Source organism: Hypanus sabinus, chromosome 5, assembly GCF_030144855.1.
Source record: "Hypanus sabinus isolate sHypSab1 chromosome 5, sHypSab1.hap1, whole genome shotgun sequence".
NCBI classification, from domain to species: domain Eukaryota; kingdom Metazoa; phylum Chordata; class Chondrichthyes; order Myliobatiformes; family Dasyatidae; genus Hypanus; species Hypanus sabinus.
The window spans coordinates 23,079,019-23,098,649 of record NC_082710.1 but is presented as its reverse complement, the minus strand read 5'-3'; the positions used below and the strand labels follow the sequence as shown (position 1 = coordinate 23,098,649).

General features: G+C 39.2%; 1 protein-coding gene across 9 annotated transcripts in view; it reads left to right on the top strand.

The window, feature by feature from the left end:
- LOC132393988 (adenomatous polyposis coli protein-like) overlaps window positions 1-19,631 on the top strand; it is a 124,738-nt gene that overhangs the window by 15,927 nt on the left and 89,180 nt on the right. For 8 of the 9 annotated variants that reach the window (XM_059969519.1, XM_059969527.1, XM_059969520.1 and 5 more), the window contains one exon: window positions 3,807-3,965. In XM_059969519.1, coding sequence (XP_059825502.1) covers window positions 3,807-3,965 — 159 coding nt within the window. Of the gene's footprint in view, window positions 1-3,806; window positions 3,966-19,631 lie in introns of those variants that run through there. The other variant, XM_059969525.1, reaches the window with a different exon arrangement.

The following is a 19,631-nucleotide window of genomic DNA, read 5'->3' as shown; positions in this document are numbered from 1 at the left end:
CAACCCCGGTTCCCGACCTTCTCCCTGTAACTTTTGATGCCTTGTCCAATCAAGAACTTACCAATCTCTGCTTTAAATACACCCAACGACGTGGCCTCCACAACTGCATGTGTCAACAAATTCCACAGCATCCACATCACCTGGTCTCACATGGTCTGTACATGCCAGCTGTGTGGAGAAAAAGGCACAACAGTGCCTCTTTCACCTCAGATGGTTGAGGAAGTTTGGTATGGGCCCTCAAATTTTAAGAACTTTCTACAGGGGCACAATTCAGAGCATCCTGACTGGCTGTATCACTGTCTGGTATGGGAACTGTACCTCCCCAATCGCAGGACTCTGCAGAGAGTGGTGCAGACAGCCCAGCACATCTGTAGTTGTGAACTTCCCATGATTCAGGACATTTACAAACACAGGTGTGAAAAAGAAGGCCCAAAGGATCACTGGGGACCTGAGTCACCCCAACCACAATCTATTCCAGCTGCTACCATCTGGGAAACGGTACCACAGCATAAAGGCCGGGAGGGACAGTTTCTTCCACTAGGCCATCAGACTGATTAACTCACACTGATTTGAGTGTATTTCTATGTTACATTGACTGTTCTATTTACTATGTTATTATAAATTACCTTGATTGCACACTGCACATTTAGATGGAGATGTAATGTAAAAATTTTTACTCATGTATGTGAAGGATGTAAGAGCCCTCCCAAGTGGGGCCTGAATATGTAGACTCAAGAAACTTCTTGGGATGCATTTCACAAATTCCACTGCGTTGAGGCCCTTTCCATTTTGCAGAGTAATACATTAAGTTTTTTTCCTGGATTTTGTGAAAGTATTTTCTCATGCATCATAAATTGCTTTTTTTAAAAAATTGCATTTTACCACTTTTACTCTAGATTGTTAAGATGTTGAACTCTCAATATCTGCGATAAATCCCCTCTTTTCTCCTTGCTTTTCTGTATTTTTTTTAACATTGCTTGGGACCTGGATTTGCTACCTCCTGTTTTTCTCTAACAGCATAAAGATGTTGCCTGGATTGCAGATCATATCAGGATGGATTGGATAGGCTGGAGTGAAGGAGGCTCAGGGGTAACATGATAAGAGGCATATGAAATTGAGAGAAATAGATTGGAAAGATAGCCAATGTCTGCTTTGCATATTAAGTTGACTAAAGCTAGAGGGGATAGGTTTTAGTTGAAAAGGAAGAGGTTTGAGCAGTAAATTAGAAAAATGAGGGGGGACCTCATAGAAACATTTCGAATGTTGAAAGGCATGGACAGAGTGGATGTAGCAAAGTTGTTTCCCATGGTGGGGGAGTCTAGTACGAGAGGACATGACTTGAGGATTGCAGGGCGCCCATTCAGAACAGAGATGCAAAAAAGTATTTTTAGCCAGAGGGTGGTGAATCTATGGAATTTGTTGCCACGGGCGGCAGTGGAGGCCAAGTCATTGGGTGTATTTAAGGCAGAGATTGATAGGTATCTGAGTAGTCAGGGCATCAAAGGTTATGGTGAGAAGGTGGGGGAATGGGACTCAAGGGGAGATTGGATCAGCGCATGATGAAATGGTGGAGCAGACTCGATGGGCCAAATAGCCGACTTCTGCTCCTTTGTCTTATGGTCTAAATTTTTCACATAAAGAATACTGGGTATCTGGAGTAAGCTGCCAGAGGAGATTGTGGAAACAGGAGATTGATTGTAGCATGCTCAAACATAAGGTAAGTTGCTTGCTGCTTCTCAAAATTGTATTGGGCCTCATTGTAACAATGCAAGAACTGCGCACAGGTTGGAGTGGGATGAAAAGTTAAAATTGAAGGCAATAGGAAATTTTTTTTTGCCATTGCAAGCGATTTTTTAAAATCCCACTTCTATTTGGACCAGCGGACCAGTCTGTTTGTGGTCTCCTGTACTATACTGTAAGGCCCAATGCAAGCTTGAGGAATAACATGGCAACACAAACTCAAAATGCTGGAGGAATTCAGCGGTCCAGGCAGCATGTATGGAAAAGAGTCGACTGTCGATGTTTCGGGCGGGAATCCTGATGAAGAGCCCCAGCCCGAAACATCGACTATTTACTCTTTTCCATACAGGCTGCCTGGCCTGCTGAGTTCCTGCAGCATTATGTGTGTGTTGCTTTGGATTTTCAGCATCTGCAGATTTTCTTGTGTTTGAGGAATAATATTCTTGTACAACATCTAGGCACATTGCAGCCTTCAGTATCAGAACTGACCATTTCTACTGTGAGTCATTCATTTGTGATATTAATCAATTTCTTGCTTTGAACCCTTGGTCCACCTGAAGTTCACAACATTTCGTACTTTATTTGGATTACCACTCTCCAACTAGTGCCATTAACCTATTACTGCTTATTCCAATTCTTTGAGCCAGGTTTTGTTCGGGAAAGGTTTAACCTAATTTAGCAAGGGGATGGGCACAAAGTTGAAATATTTGTGGGAAACATTTCAACTTTGTGCCCATCCTCTTGCTAAATTAGGTAAAGTATTTCCCAATCACTGGTTTACTTCCATTGAAGACATTGGTTCGGGCTTTGAAGTGAAGACCATCCATCTACATTGACTCCTTTGGTCAAAAGCTCATCCAACCTCCCCCAAGAATTTGAAGCATGCACTCCGACAGTATTCTGTAACCTTCTGTTGACTAGTTTCTTATGCTCATCCATACATGGGAATATCTGGAACACTCCCTGTACCAGACATGAAGGCCCTGCTTTATAGCTCTCTCCTCAGCTTCAGTATTGTTTAATGTTGAATCTCTAGTTTTTTTTTCATATAATGTTGCTTGTCATATGATTCAGTTTGTTTGTTCCCTTCCACCAGTATTCTGCATATTTTCTGGAGGAATTTAAATCAACACAGCAAGATCTCCCATGAGATGGTGCATGTCCTGCAGCAAGGATGGGGAATGATGGCCAAAAATATCCTTATTCATTCTTTGGTTTGCTCCCTGAAGCTGCATAATATACACATAAAGGCACCAAATTAAATTCTAGAAGTATTGAGCAGCATTGTTACCATAGTAAACAAATATTTTGATCTTGTCTAAGTGACAGAGTAGACTCGATGGCCAGAACAGCCTAATTCTGTGTCTTGTGTCTCATGACTATTATATTGGATGTGATTGAAATATTTGGGTAAAAAATCCCAGATGTTTGTAAGGAGGGTTCTGCAGGTTTATTTTTGTTGCACTGAAGTTCAAAAGACAAACATACAAGTTAAAGTTTGAAAAGAAATGGAAGTATCATTACCCATAGTCAATATGCAGTACGTATTGCATTTGTAAAAGTTGAAGTGTGTAGTTTCATCATCATGGCTTGGCTTCGCGAACCAAGATTTAGGAAGGGGTCTGCCCACGTCTGCTGCAGGCTCGCTTGTGGCTGATGAGGCCAATATGGGACAGACAGACCCGGCAGCAGTGACTGCAAGGGAAATCCTGTTCTGGGTTTGGTGCTGCTGTGTCACGGTTTTTCCTTCTCCTCCTTTTGTTCTCAATGCCAGTCCTCGCGATTGGAGGCTAGATTAGACCACTGGTGATGGTCAATGTGACAGGCACCAAGGGATTTCTTCAGAGAGTCTTTGTACCTCTTCTTCGGTGCCCCTCTGTCACGGTGGCCAGTGGAGAGTTCACCATACAGCACAATTTTGGGCAGGCGATGATCCTTCATCCAGGAGGTATGATGGTCTCCAGTGTGTAGTTCATAAACAGGTATAATGCATATTTATTAACAGTTTTTAAAAAATCCTGTTCCAATGTTGGAATTTCCTGTTTTCTCTCCCCCTCCCCAAATAGGTCAGCATCTCATTTAAGATGGCTACATCATCAGCTTCATACGATCAGCTTCTGAAGCAAGTTGAGGCACTTAAAATAGAGAATTCAAATCTGCGACAAGAATTAGAAGACAACTCAAACCATTTGACACAACTCGAGACAGAGGCATCCAACATGAAGGTACATTTCAAGTTTTATACAAGACTGGATATCACTTTGCATAACTAATCAGATATTTTCTTGCTGTTTGGCATTTGGTACTAGAAGTTGTTAACCAAAGTATTGCGTAGTCAGTTATATGCAGTGTAGTAGTTATTGAGAGCTGTAAAATTGAATATGTTAGATTCTGTACATTTTCTGATATCCAAAGTATTGTAATGTTGGTAAAGGGCTTGTTGCAAGATGAATCCAGAGTTGAAATTAAGCACAAGGTAAGTGAGAGTTTGATTGAAACTATCCTGTACAGAAACACCAGTGACTCACCTGGATTATATGCAGCTCTTGAAAACAGTACACAGCTGACTGTTACTTTTCTGCAATAGCCTATCTAGTCATCAAGTTTTATAAGGCCACTCTGTATAAAAATACAAGATAATGTTAAAGATGAACGGTAATGGACCACTAAACTTACTTATAAGAAAATGTTTTGAACGTATCAAAGACACACCCAGCCCAATTGAACTAGCAAACTCTTAAAAAACGTTCTGGAATTCTTGCTCAGTTGTGTCATTTCAATTTAACACCTCCTTCAGCTGATGCTGGGTACCATCACGTAATCACTGAGAGTAATGAGGCCAACATGTTTATTCTGGGTCCAAGACTGTAGTATCAATCACAGTGACTTGGTGGCCCCTCTTGTAACAGCTGTCGATATCAGTTTTATGGTAGAAGATAAAATGACCAACACAAAGGATGAATCATTTCAATAACTTAATTTTGAGGATGCATCTGTCATTGATATTGTTAATAACAGTGAACAAAATTCTTGAAGCACTGTTCTGACTTCAAATTTAATTCAGACCTCACCATGCTGGATGAGAAGGAATTCAGAAAAGATCTAACAGCTCAAAACTATATCCTAAACTACATATCTACAAGATATAGAGGGACTTCAAAGGCAGCAAATTTGTATTCTGCAGTTGAACACATCTCATAGCTGGTCCTACTCCTCAAAGTACCTTCATTATTAAGTCACAGGACCAGACCTGGCTCAGTGCGAAATGCAGAATAGCATGTCAAGAACATTGCCAGATGTAGTACCCAGCATACCTGAGAGTGAGATGCCATTCAGAAGCTATACTCCAGGACCACATTTCATATGAAGCAAAGCTGAGCAGTGCACAGCTAATGGATCATATCAAAGCTCTCAAGTGGTGACAAACAACCCCCAGGGAAAGGAGGCTCTAAAAAGAGCTGCATCCTCTGACAGTGAGATCCACCTTATAATTACAAATGACAGTACAAAATCAGATTTTCTTCTTGCTAGATGAATGGGTACCAGTATATAGAGTATATCTGGAGTTTTAAAATTATTTCATAGGATTCAAAGAATGAGGGATAATAAAGAGCAAGGAGGGAAAGCAGCTAGTAGAAATAAATTACATAAAAACAGAAAATGTTAAATGTCAATGACTTGGATGATGAGTTGAGTTGATGGCTTTCTGGCCAAGTTTGCAGATGATACAAAGATAGGTGGGGAAGCAGGTAGTTTTGAGGAAGTAGAGAGGTTACAGAAGGGCTTAGAGAGATTAGGAGAATGGGCAAAAAAGTGGCAGATGGAATACCATGTCGGGAAGTGTACGGTCATGCACATTGGTAGAAGAAATGAAAGAGTTGACTGTTTTCTAAACGGAGACAAAATTCAAAAATCTGAGGTGCAAAGGGACTTGGGAGCCCTCCTGCAGAATTCCCGAAAGATTCATTTATGGGTTGAGTTGGTGGTGAGGAAGGCACATGTGATGCTCGCATTCATTTCAAGAGGACTAGAATATAAAAGCAAAGATGTAATTTTGAGGCTTTATAAAGCACTGGTGAGGCCTCACTTGGAAAATTGTCAGCAGTTTTGGGCCCCTTATCAAAGAAAAGATGTGCTGGCACCGGAGAGAGTTTAAAGGAGGTTCATGAAAATGATCCTGGGATTGAAAGGCTTGTCATATGAGGAGCATTTGATGACTCTGGGCCTCTACTCACTGGAATTCAGAAGAATGAGGGTGACCCCATTGAAACCTATCGAGTAGTGAAAAGCCTCAAAAGAGTGGATGTGGCAAGGATGTTCCCTATGGTGGGAGAGTCTAACCCCAGAGGGGACAGCCTCAGAATAGAGGGGCATCCTTTCAGAACAGTGATGAGGAGGAATTTCTTTAGCCAGAGAGTAGTGAATCGGTGGAATTCATTGCCACAGGAGCTGTGGAGGCCGTTTTGGGTATATTTAAGGCAGAGGCATGAAGGGATACAGGGAGAAGGCAGGAGATTTGGACTGAGAGGGAAAATTGAATCAGCCATGATGAAATGCTGGAGCAGACTTGATGAGCTAAATAGCTGAATTCTGCTCCTATAGCTTATGATCTTATGGAATTCACAGCAGTTCAAGTAGCACCCATCGAAACAAAAATGGAGTTAATGATTTATGTCAATAACTTTTCAGAACTGGGAGAGTGGGGAATGTAATAATTTTGCTAATCTGCAAGTAAGTTGTTTTATTTCCCAATTCTGATGCATGTTTCCCAGCCTGATACAATAACTCTGTTTCACTTTAGCAAATGTTGCCCAATCTGCTGAGTGTTTTCCAGTTCATCCTTAACTTCAGGTTTCCAGCATGTGCAGATTTTTAAACTTGTCTGTTACAGTAGGTAGGGTATTTTCAGGTTGGGCGTATCCAACAATGATCAATGCCAAGAAAAGAGCCCAGGAAAGATTGGGTTATTCTTATAGACAGGTACCTATTTTTGCATATACTGTGGATTCTGGTTAATTAGAACACATTGGGACCAGTACATTTTGACCCAATTAAGTGGCTGCATCGAATTAGCCGGTTTCATGGAAATAGTTAAAAGGTATAAAAAAGACAAACTGCTGTTTAACTGAGTAACAATCATGTGTTTAAGTGAAATACAAAAGAAATTAGAACACTGCCAATGCTACTACAGTACTATAAAACTGTGTATTAGTTCCTAGTATTTATCAATAGAGAAATTCATCCAGTGTATGCTGCTATGTTCTTTTGATTAACTTTCATCATCATCATTTTGTGCCGTGTTATATGACATGGGTGATCATAGTCTTTGACCATGTTTGTTCTTGGCAGATTTTTTTGTACAAGTGGTTTGCCATTGCCTTCTGGCCAATGTCTTTACAAGGCAGGTGACACTTGCCATTATCAATACTCTTCAGAGGATGTTTGCCTAGCATCAGTGGTCACGTAACCAGGACTTTTGTTACGCATCAGATACTCATATGACCATCCACCACCTGCTCCCATGTCTTCATGTGACCCTGAGCAGTTGGCGAAACAGGTGCCACACCTTGTTCAAGGGTGACCTGCAGACTAGTAGAGGGAAAGAAAGCCTTGCATCTCCTCTGGTAGAGATGTATTTCCTCCCCGACCCGCTTAATTGACTGTAAATGAATAAAATCAGTACAGACACCTAGTGCAGATAGTCAACTGCCTAATATTCCAGATGATTGTCCGTATCTTCAAATTCTTCATAGTTCCTAACTTGTAGAAGTAGTGAAATTCTTTCATTTTCACTCCTGGCTGTTTCTGGCATATCCAGGCCTGAATGCTTGAAACTGCAGTGAGCTTAACAGTTTTGAATTATCTGACGGCTTATTTCTTGCCAACTATCAGCGACAAAAATCATTGCTTTTTGAACACAAACACATGCAACTGACACTATTTAAAAGCTGTTCACTCCAAGCATGGTGTATTGTCTAATTGTCACACAAGTCCACGCAACTAATTCTAGTTAGAAAGTGTTCAACAAGTCTCCTGTCGCAGTTGTACCTCAAATAACTGAAGGAAATCTTGACTATTTTCTCAATTAGTTTTTGTTCTTTAAGAGTTGTCCCAAATGAGCGGCTGCCCCAATTACCCGGAATTATGTTTGTTAGATGGCCAGATTCATCCCTCAGATTACTGTGTCTATGTGACAATCAGGTACTCAGCTTCAGTGTTCCCATTTACCAGCACTTGGTCCATGGTCTTGTAGAACATAGAAGAACACAGTACAGGACGTTTGGCTCATGATGTTGTAATGTCCTTTTAACCTATTTGAAGGTTAATCTAACACTTCCCTCCCTCTTTCATCCATGTCTCTTAAGTATCCCTTATGTATCTGCCTCTACCACCACATTCCATTCTCTGTGTCTAATAAAAACCTACCTCTGGCTTTGCCCTTATACTTCCTTCCAATCATCTTAAAATTATACCCTCTTGTATTAGTCATTTCTGCCCCGGAAAAAGGCACTGGCTGTTCACTCTATCAATGCCTCTTGTACACATCTATCAAGTCATTTCTCATCCTCCTTTGCTGCAACGAGGAAAGCCCTTACTTGCTCAACCTTTCCTCATAAGATGTGCATTCTAATTCAGGCAACATCCTGATGAATCTCAGGATTTCTTCTCTGCCTTGGTGATTCAAATGCTCATCCAGTTGTTTTTAAATGTTCTGAGAGTAATTACCCCTATCACCAGTGTTTCAAATTGTAGCCTGGAATCAGATTCTAGAAGGGACAAAAAAACCTCCCTCAGAACCCCTCTAACCCTCTTTCTCAAATTAAATTGATGCCTCTGGTTTTAGACATCTCCATTATAGGCAGATTTTCTACTATCCACCCTATCTGTGGCACTAATAATTTTGTTATGTTATCTTTTCGATCAAGTTCCACCACCACACCCCCCTCCACTACCCAGACCACCTCTACTCTAAGAAAAACAAGCCCCATCTGTCTGGCTTCCAATAACTGAATCATGCAATACTAGGCAACATCCTGTTAGATCTTCACTGCATTTCTTCCAGTGCATTCACATCCTTCCAACAGTGTGGTGACCAGAAAATTACACAATACTCCAGCTATGGCTGAAACAAAGTTTTATAAAGGTACACTATAATTCATTGCTTTTATATTCTGTGTTCAACAATAAAGGTCAACATACCCAATGCCTTTTATCTGTCTGTGTCTATCCCTCTCCTCCTGTAGGGATCTACAGATTCTGTAGCTACATGCCTCTCTTCCTCAATATTCCCGAATCCCTGCCATGTATATGTATATCCAGCTCTTAATCCCAAAGTGCATCATGTTGCACTTGACAGAGCTAACTTCCATTTTTTCATTAATCTGCTTAATTTATCAAATTATCAATATAGTTCTAAGTGGGAGGGGGGAGAGGAGGGAGGAGCCAGACCTTATTGTTTGAGAATATGTCTAAGGAAAAATTGCTACTTCAGTCTTATCACCCTCAATAACACCACTAATTTTCATTATCTGTGAATTTAATAATCATACCTTGAATTCCACAGAACCACACTAACCACAGAATTCCAGTCACAAAAACAACCTGTCACCATTATTTTCTGTATTCCGTTACAAATTCAATTTTGATTCACTTTGCTTTGGATAATAATAGCATTACTCTTTCACTGTCAATAGCACCACCAATTTTTGCGATAAGCTTCTCATCTGGATCTTGTTGAAGCTTTTTATGTGCAGAACACAAGTAGTGTAAAGAATTGCACTGAAATCCATGCAATTGTACCTTTTGTTGGGGAGAATGCTGTCTTCCTATCATCGTTTTCAGTGATCTGTGGAATTCAGGTTTATCTCTATTGTAGCTCATATTTTCTACAGTAGTAGGGTTTGTGTTGATGTTATAACTAATTATACAAGCTTAACAAGCCAGAAATCTGGTGCTCAGTGGTATGGTGAGTCCAAGATATCTGGAGATCCCATTTTAAGAAACACTCATCCAACATCATTATCCATCTGATCAGATATTGAGCACTTTGGAGTTGTATTGCACCTAGTTTGGAACCTTGCCACAGACCTGCTCACCATGAATGACCCTGTGTGAAACAGGACACCCAGGCAACATAGTCTTGATGGTAATCTGAACAGAAGCCTCCCAGTTGCAACAAGGTCTTGATCTGAGAAGATGTAATCCAGGGGTCCCCAACCTTTTTTGCATTTAAGACCGATTTAATATTGAAAATATTCTTGCCGACCGGCCAACAGGGGCATGGGGGTCTCTAACAAGGAACAAAGGTAGCAGTCAAATACAGGACACTTGTGCTTACCCCGAGAAAGACTACCATGACCATGAAGCCTTGCATGGGCACCTGTGTGCGCATGTGTGGTGTGCGCATGCATGTACGTGTTGATTTTTTTTCTACAAATCGGCTCTGGCTTAATCTTCTGGATTCTGTTAAGTGAAACTACAGTGTACATACATTATTTCTACTTTATATAGGCTGTGTATTTATCATAACATTCCTGCTTTTACTAAATGTTAGTGTTATTTTAGGTTTTATGTGTTATTTGGTAGGTTATTTTTTGGGTCTGGGAACAATCAATGCCGCTCATTATCTTATACACTTCTATCAGGCCGCCTCTCATCCTCCTTCACTCCAAGGAGAAAAGGCCGAGTTCACTCAACCTATTCTCATAAGGCATGCTCCCCAATACAGGCAACATCCTTGTAACTCTCCTCTGCACCCTTTCTATGATTTCTACATCCTTCCTGTAGTGATGTGACCAGAACTGAGCACAGTACTCCAAGTGGGGTCTGACCAGGATCCTAGAGAGCTGCATCATTACTTCTTGGCTCTTAAACTCAATCCCACGATTGACGAAGGCCAATGCACCATATGCCTTCTTAACCACAGAGTCAACCTGCGCAGCAACTTTGAGTGTCCTATTGACTCGGACCCCAAGATCCCTCTGATCCTCCACACTGCCAAGAGTCTTACCATTAATGCTATATTCTGCCATCATATTTGAACTACCAAAATGAACCACCTCACACTTATCTGTGAGGAACTCTGTCTGCCACTTCTCAGCCCAGTTTTGCATCCTATCAATGTCCTGCTGTAACCTCTGACAGCCCTCCACACTATCCACAACAACCCCAACCTTTGTGTCATCAGCAAACTTACTAACCCATCCCTCCACTTCCTCATCCAGGTCATTTATAATACACGAAGAGTAGTGGTCCCAGAACAGATCCTTGATGCATACCACTGGTCACCAACCTCCATGCAACCACTCTTTGCCTTCTGTGAGCAAGCCAGTTGTGGATCTACAAAGCAATGTCCCCTTGGATCCCATTCCTCCTTACTTTATCAATAAGCCTTGCATGGGGTACCTTATCAAATGACTTGCTGAAATCCATATGCACTACGTCTACAGCTCTACCTTCATCAACGTGTTTAGTCACATCCTCAAAAATTTCAGTCAGGCTCGAAAGGCATGACCTGCCTTTGACAAAGCCATGCTAATCATATTATACCTCTCCAAATGTTCATAAATCCTGCCCCTTAGTATCTTCTCCATCAACTTACCAACCACTGAAGTAAAACTCACTGGTCTATAATTTCCTGGGCTATCTCTACTCCCTTTCTTGAATAAGGGAACAATATCTGCAACCCTCCAATCCTCCAGAACCTCTCCTGTCCCCATTGATGATGCAAAGATCATCGCTGGAGGCTCAGCAATCTCCTACCTTATTTCCCACAGTTGCCTGGGGTGCATCTCTTTTGGTCCTGGTGACTTATCTAACTTGATGTTTTCCAAAAGCTCCAGCACATCCTCTTCCTTAATATCTACATGCTCAAGCTTTTCAGTCCGCTGTAAGTCATCCCTACAATCCCCAAGATCCTTTTCGGTAGTGAATACTGAAGTAAAGTATTTATTAAGTACCTCTGCTATTTCCGCTGGTTCCATATATCATCTATAAATTTACTGATGGCACCACTGTTGTTGGCAGAAACTCTGATACAAAGGTTTACGGGAGTGAGATAGATCATAAACATAAGCAAATCTGCAGATGCTAGAAATCCAAAGCAACACACACAAAGTGCTGGAGGAACTCAGCAGGCCAGGCAGCATCTATGCAAATGAATAAGCAGTCGACATTTCAGGCTGAGACCCTTCTTCAGGACTGGAAAGGAAGGGGGAAGATGCCAGAATATAAAGGTGGGTGGAAGGAAAGGACAGAAGCTAGAAGGTGATAGGTAAAGCAGGTGAGAAGAGATAATAGTCCAGAGTGGAGAATGGAAGAAGAGGAGTGGGGAGGAGGGAATTCTTTTTACTGGAAAGAGAAAACGATGTTCATGTCATCAGGTTGGAGGCTGCCCAGAGGGACAGTGGAGTGTTGCTCCTCCACCCTAAGGGTGGCCTTACCTTGGCACATGGACTGACACATTGGAATGGGAATGGAAATTGGAATTAAAATGTTTGACCACCAGGAAGTTCCTCTTATTGGCGGATGGAACGGAGTTGCTTGATCAAGTGTTTCCCCAAGTTATGATGGATCTCAACCAATGTAAAGGAGGTTGCACTGGACACAATAGACAAACCCAACAGATTCGCAGGCGATGTGTTGCCTCACCCGGAAGAATTGTTTGGGGCCCAGAATGGAGATGAGGAAGGAGGCGTATGGGCAGGGATTTAGCTGTTTGCAGGGATTAGTGCTGAAAGGGAGATTAGTGGGGAGGGACGAACAGATGAGGGAATTTTGAGGGAGCAGTCCCTGCAGAAAGCTGGGGGGCAGGGGGGCAGGGTGCTAAAGATATGTTTGGTTGTAGGAACCAAGACATCAAAGAACGAGGTTTCCTTTCTTGCACCATTGATGCTGCTCTCACCCACGTCTCTGTCATTTCCTGAAAATTTGCGCTCAACTCATCTTCCTGCCATTTTAACAGTGATAATGTTCTTCTTTTCCTTACTTACCTCCCCATGAACCTCCGCATCCAACACACTATCCGCAGCAACTTCCGCCATTGCCAAAGTGACCCTACCACTAAACATTGCTTGATTCCCCCCTCCTACTTTCCGTAGGGATTGCTCCCTCCACGGTTCCCTTGTCCAATTACCCTCTCCACTGATCTCCCTCCAAGCACTTACCACTGCAAGTGGCCTAAGTGCTACGCTTGCCCAGAGATCTCACCTCCACTTAGGGCCCCAAACAATCCTTCCAGGTGAGGCGACACTTCACCTGCAGATCTGCTGGGGTTGTCAATTGTGTCCAGTGCTCCCAATGCAGCCTCCTCTACATTGGTGAGATCCGTTGTAAATTGAGGAACCACTTCATCGAGCACCTCCACACCATCTGCCACAATCAGGACTTCCCACTGGCCACCATTTTATTCCAATCCTCATTCTAGTTCCAACCTGTCGATCCATGGCCTCCTCTTGTGCCAAGATGAGGCCACTCTCATGGTGGAGGAGCAACACCTTATATTCTGTCTGGGTACCCTCCAATCTGATGGCATGAATATTGATTTTTCCTGCTGGTGAACAAAGTACACCCTCCTTTCCTCTATTCCCCACTCTGATTTTTACTACTTCTCACCTGCTGATTATTTTCCCCTGAGTTCCCTCTCTCCTATTATCCACTCACCTCTCCTCTCCTATCAGATTCTTTCTTCTCTTTTCCAGCCCTTGGCCTTTCCCACCCACCTGACTTCACCTATCAGCTTCTAGCGAGCCTCTCTCTCCCCCCCCCACCCCCCAACACCGCTGCCCCACCTTTTAATTCAGGCATTTCTCCCCTTTCCTCTCAGTTCGAAAGAAGGCTCTTGGCATGAAATGTCAACTACTTAACTTTCTCCATCGATGCTGCCAGACCTGCTGAGATCCTCCAGCAATTTTTGCGTGCTGCTTTGAGTGGGATAGATCAGCTGGTTGAGTGGTGTTGCAGTAACAGCCTCAGAATCAATGTCAGAAAGACCAAAAAGTTGATGGTAGACTTACAAAAGGGGAAGACAGGAGAATACATACCAATCCTCATTAAAACATCATTGGTGTCAGTATCTCAGATGATGTGTTCTGGCCCTAACATATTCATGCAGTCACAGAAGAAATGGCAATAGTTCTGCTTGATCAGGAATCTGTGGAGATTTGGTCTGTCACTAAAGACTCTTGCAAATTTCTAAAGATGTACGGTGGACAGCATTCTGACTGGTTGTATTTTCGCCTTTGGAAGCTCCAGTGCATAGGATTGCAAGAGGCTGCAGAGAGTTATAAGAGTTCCATCACAGGCACAAATTTCCCTGCCATTGACAACATCTTCTAGAGGCAGTGCTTCAAGAATGCAGCATTAACTTGAGACCCTCATCTTCTGGGCAACCCCAATTGCTACCATTGAAGTGGAATCACAGGAGCCTGAAGACCTGCACTCAACATTTTAAGTGAAGCCTCTTCCCTCTGCCATCAGATTTCTGAATAGTTCAAGGACCCCCATGAACATTTACTTATTATTCATCTTTAGCACTATTTTTTGAAACTGATAGTAATCTTTATGCACTCTGCAGCTGCTGCAAAACCTTAAATTTTATGACATATCCCAGTGATAATAAACCTGATTCTCATTCTCACAGAATTTTTGTAGAAAAAGAAACAAAATAAATCAGCACAATTTTTTTCTTCGCATGCACAATTGCTGCGGCTTCATGTTACAGGAATCCTGTTTGCTTGGAATCCAACTCCCCTGTGATGCAGAGTTGCTTGTACATTTTATGTTTCTAGAGAGCTCCCTCTGGTGTCTCTTTACGAAACTGAATGATTTTAGACAAAATGCTGAAAACAGGGGGCGGAGTTTCAAGATGGCGACGTAGACATCTGCCTTTTAGGCGCTCTTCATTTTTTAAACTATAATCACCCTTTAATCAAATCTTTTCGTACTTAATTACATGGGTTGATATTTACGATTTACTTCTTTTCTAAAATAATACTTCATTTAATTTTTCAAACTTAAAATGTCTGTATCTAAGAAATCGTCTAAAGACCCTCTATCTCTTGATGCAATCTCTAGTCTTCTGGACACTAAACTTGCAAGTCTGGAAAATAAGCTTACTGCGAAAATGTCTGAGCTTGAAGAAGTCGTTAGATCGTTTGATACCAAGCTTCTTTAATACTCCGGAAGAAGCGAAGAAATTCGTTGAAGAGTATCGGTCGTCTAGTACAACTTGAACTATATGTTATGTTGAAGAATTTTTGGAGAGAAGATGCCACTTTGTTTTAGGCTTTAACTTATGAAACTGCGGTATAGCTTTTTACTTTGGTCTGTAGACCTGGTTTTTTTTATTATCATGATTTACAGATGCTCTTTTAATTTTACTATAATGTCTTTTTTCTTAATTTTTTTCCCTCTGGATTGGATATACATGTTAAGACTTTGTAATAATGATTTATTTTTTAAGATGTAGTTTCTTCTTCCCATAAGATTTTGCTTTCTGTAAGCATTTATTTGCTTGTATTTGAGAATGGGACGAATGTTTTGGATTTTTGGACCTTTTTTTAAAATTTTTTTTTTAACAGATTAGTGAATTTACATTTATATTTTGTAATATGGTCTTTTCAAAATGTCGTTTCTTCTTCCCATAAGTCTCTGTTTTTGAAACGTCATTTTCTTATATTTGAATATGGAATCTTTTTTTAAAGGCATATTACACTATTTTAAACTTCAATGTTTATCCTTTTTTATTAATGATCTTTTGCTTTATTATATTATTTTTTTATTTTGATTGATATATATTCTTTCTTTTTACAACCCTGTATTTATATCTGGGTGTTATATAGTCTCTTTTTTCTTTCTTTTCATGGAGTTGCCATCTTGAAAATGGGGGTAATATTAGTATTCGTTTGTGCGCCTGCCGCTTGGCTTTTTTTCGTGGGGTTGGGGGAGGGGGTAGGGATCTTTTTTCATTCTTTTGCTTTTTATTTTTTTGCTTTTAGTTTATGGGCCGACTTTAAATTATTAATATTGTTGAGGTGTCATGTTCTCCGGTTGCTCCTGAATCATTTTTCCTTCTTCCTGAATTATGGGTTATGTGTCTTTTTAACCCTTTATGACATATACAATTAATATTGGCATGATGGATAAGTCTATTAACTTTATCTCTTGGAGTACTAATGGTTTAAATCATCCGATTAAACGTAAAAAAATATTTAAAGTATTCCATAGACTAACTGCTAATATTATCTTTGCACAGGACACCCATATTAGGAGGGAGGATAATCAACGCTTTTTTAGGTTCTATAGGGTCAACAATTTCACTCGAATTGTACCGCCAAAATTAGGGGTGTGTCTATTTTTATAGATCCCTCAATTTCGTTTACACATCATGAAATTATTTCTGATCCACAGGGCAGATTTTTGTTGATAACTGGTTCACTTTTTAATCGAAAAGTGGCTCTAGTTAATATTTATGCTCCAAACTTTGACTGCCCTGAATTTTTTAAACTTTTTTAAACTTCCCTTCCTAATCTAAATGAATATATGTTGATAATGGGTGGAGATTTCAATTGTTATCTGAATCCTTTGATGGATAGATCTAAACCTATTCGAATTCTTCCGAATAGATCAGCCTTACTTATTAATTCCTTTATGGTTGATTCGGGTATTACTGAAATATGGCGGTTTTTGAACCCTAAAGATAAAGAATTTTCATTTTTTTCACATGTATATCACAGTTATTCTAGAATTGATTATTTCCTTATTGATCATCGTTTATTAACAGATGTTACTGATTGTAAATATGATTCTATTGCCATTTCGGATCATGCACCTTTGAAGTTATCTATCAAGATTTCGGACTCTTCCAATAATACTAGATCTTGGAGACTTAACGCTACTTTGCTTCAAGATCCAGAATTTATCACCTTCATAAAACAGCAAATTGACTTGTTTTTCTCAACAAACTATACCGAAGAGATTGACAAAGGAATACTTTGGGACTCTTTTAAGGCTTTTATCCGTGGACAAATTATCTCATATTCCGTTGGTAAAAGAAAACAAAGATATTTAGATATTGCTTTATTAGTGGATAAAATTAAAGAAATTGATAAGATTTATTCCGTGACTCCTACCAAAGAACTTTATAAGAAGAGAGTTGAGCTTCAAATGGAGCATAGCTTATTATTATCTTCTTCAATTGAGAATCAATTAATTAGGACCAGGGCTCAATTTTATATTCATAGTGATCGAACTGGTAAATTGTTAGCTAACCAATTAAAAGCTATTTCGACTAAGCGACAAATTATTAAAATTCGTAAACAAGACGGTAATCTGACTACTGATCATAAAGAAATTAATAACACTTTCCAAGATTTTTATAAATCTTTATATCAATCAGAATTTGATGGCGATTATCCATGATGGATAATTTTTTTCTAACAATTTGAATATTCCCAAACTGACAGATGAAGATCGTAGCTTGTTCGATGCTCGTATTTCTATGGCCGAAATAGGAGAGGCTATCTCATCAATGAATTCAGGGAAAGCTCCTGATCCTGATGGTTATATTATAGAATTTTTAAAAACTTTTTCTTCTTCGTTTTCCCCTTGGTTATGTGAAATTTTTAATAATGCATTTGCTAAGGAGAGATTACCCCAGTCTTTTTATGAAGCTACTATCTCTCTAATTCTTAAAAAAGATAAGGATCCTACTTTATGTGCATCTTATTGCCCTATAACGTTACTAAATGTAGACTCTAAGATTCTTACAAAAATTTTAGCTATTAGGTTAGAAAAGTTACTATCACAGATTATTTCAGAAGACCAAACTGGTTTTATTAGGAATCGGTATTCCTTTTTTAATGTTAGAAAATTGATTAATATAATTTATACTTCATTACCCACAACCCCAGAATGTGTTATTTCATTAGATGCTGAAAAAGCTTTTGATAGAGTTGAATGGACATATTTATTTAATGCTTTGAGAAATTTTAATTTTAGTCCTAATTTTATATCATGGATCAAATTAATATATTATAAACCTGTTGCTTCTGTTCTTACAAATAATTACAGATCCTCTTTTTTTCAATTTTCTCATGGTACGAGACAAGGTTGTCCCTTAAGTCCTTTATTATTTAATATCGCATTAGAACCTTTAGCCATTGCTATTCGTGAATCTCCTAATATTTTTGGTATTACCCGTAATGAGAAGTTATACAAGTTATCACTTTATGCTGATGACTTGTTGTTATATATTTCTGATCCTGACAGGTCTATTCCCGCTATTTTATCCTTGTTGGCTCAATTTGATAGTTTTTCTGGTTATAAACTAAACTTGGATAAGAGTGAATTATTCCCTTTAAACGTGCAAACTTTATTGAATGACAGGATACCATTTAAAGTTGTTACTGATAACTTTATCTATTTAGGTATAAAAATTACCAAGAAATATAAAGATTTATTCAGACTGAATTTTTTACCTATGCTTCATCAAATTCAACAACTTACTACAAGATGGTCTCCCTTATCCTTATCATTAGTTGGTCGGATTAATGCTATTAAAATGATTTTACCGAAATTTTTATATTTATTTCAAGCCTTACCAATTTTTATTCCTAAATCTTTTTTTGATAACATTGATTCAAAAATTTCCTCATTTGTGTGGCAAAATAAAAACCCCAGGTTAAATAAAAGGCAATTACAAAAATCTAAAAAAGATGGTGGTTTAGCTTTTCCTAACTTTAGATTTTACTATTGGGCAAATAATATTTGAAACTTAATATATTGGAAATTAGATTTGGATTCACCATTGTGCCCACAGTGGGTAAATTTAGAATGCAATGATGCACAGGGATATTCTCTATTCTCCGTTCTTGGTTCTTCTCTTCCTGCTGATTTAGTTAAATTCAATAAACAGATATCCAACCCTATTGTCAAACATACATTACGAATTTGGTTTCAATTTCGTAAGTTTTTTACTCTGAAAAACTTTGTTCTTGATAGCTCTATCTTACTTAACTTCTTTTTTAAACCTTCTTTGACAGATCAAGCTTTTAGCATATGGAAAAGGAAAGGTATAAAATGTTTTCATGATCTTTTTTTTGAAGGTAGTTTGATGTCTTTCGACCAACTTTCCAACAAATTTAAGTTACCTAAATCTAATTTTTTTAGTTATCTACAAATCAGAAATTTTTTACATGAAGTTCTACCATCCTTCCCCAATTCAACTTTGATAGATTTTTCAGGTTTGATTTTTACCTTAAATCCTTGTCAGAAGGGATTAGTGGCTCTTATTTATAATATGATTATGAAGATACAACCAGAAATATCAGGTAGAATTAAACAAGAATGGGAAAAAGAACTTCAATATAATATATCAAAATGGGAAAAATTTTTACAAATGGTTAATTCTTCTTCTATATGTGCTAAACATGCTTTAATACAATTTAAAGTTGTACATAGAGCTCATATGTCTAAAGATAGGCTTGCTCGATTCTATTCTCATATTAACCCTCAATGTGACAGATGTCATTTAGATGTGGCCTCATTGACCCACATGTTTTGGTCATGTCCCACCTTATATAACTATTGGAAGGACATATTTGCTACCATTTCCTCAATTTGGAATATTGAATAACAACCTCATTTTATTACTGCAATTTTTGGTATACCAAATGAGGATGGTAATCGGTTTTCCCCTTCAATTAGATGAATGATCGCTTTTGTAACATTAATGGCCAAAAGGTCTATATTACAAAATTGGAAAGAAGTAAATCCTCCTACCATGTTTCAGTTGTTCTCTCAAACTATTTCTTATCTGAGCTTAGAAAAAATTAGAAGCACTATTTTTGACTCATCAATTAAATTTGAAGAAACTTGGGGACCGTTCATTC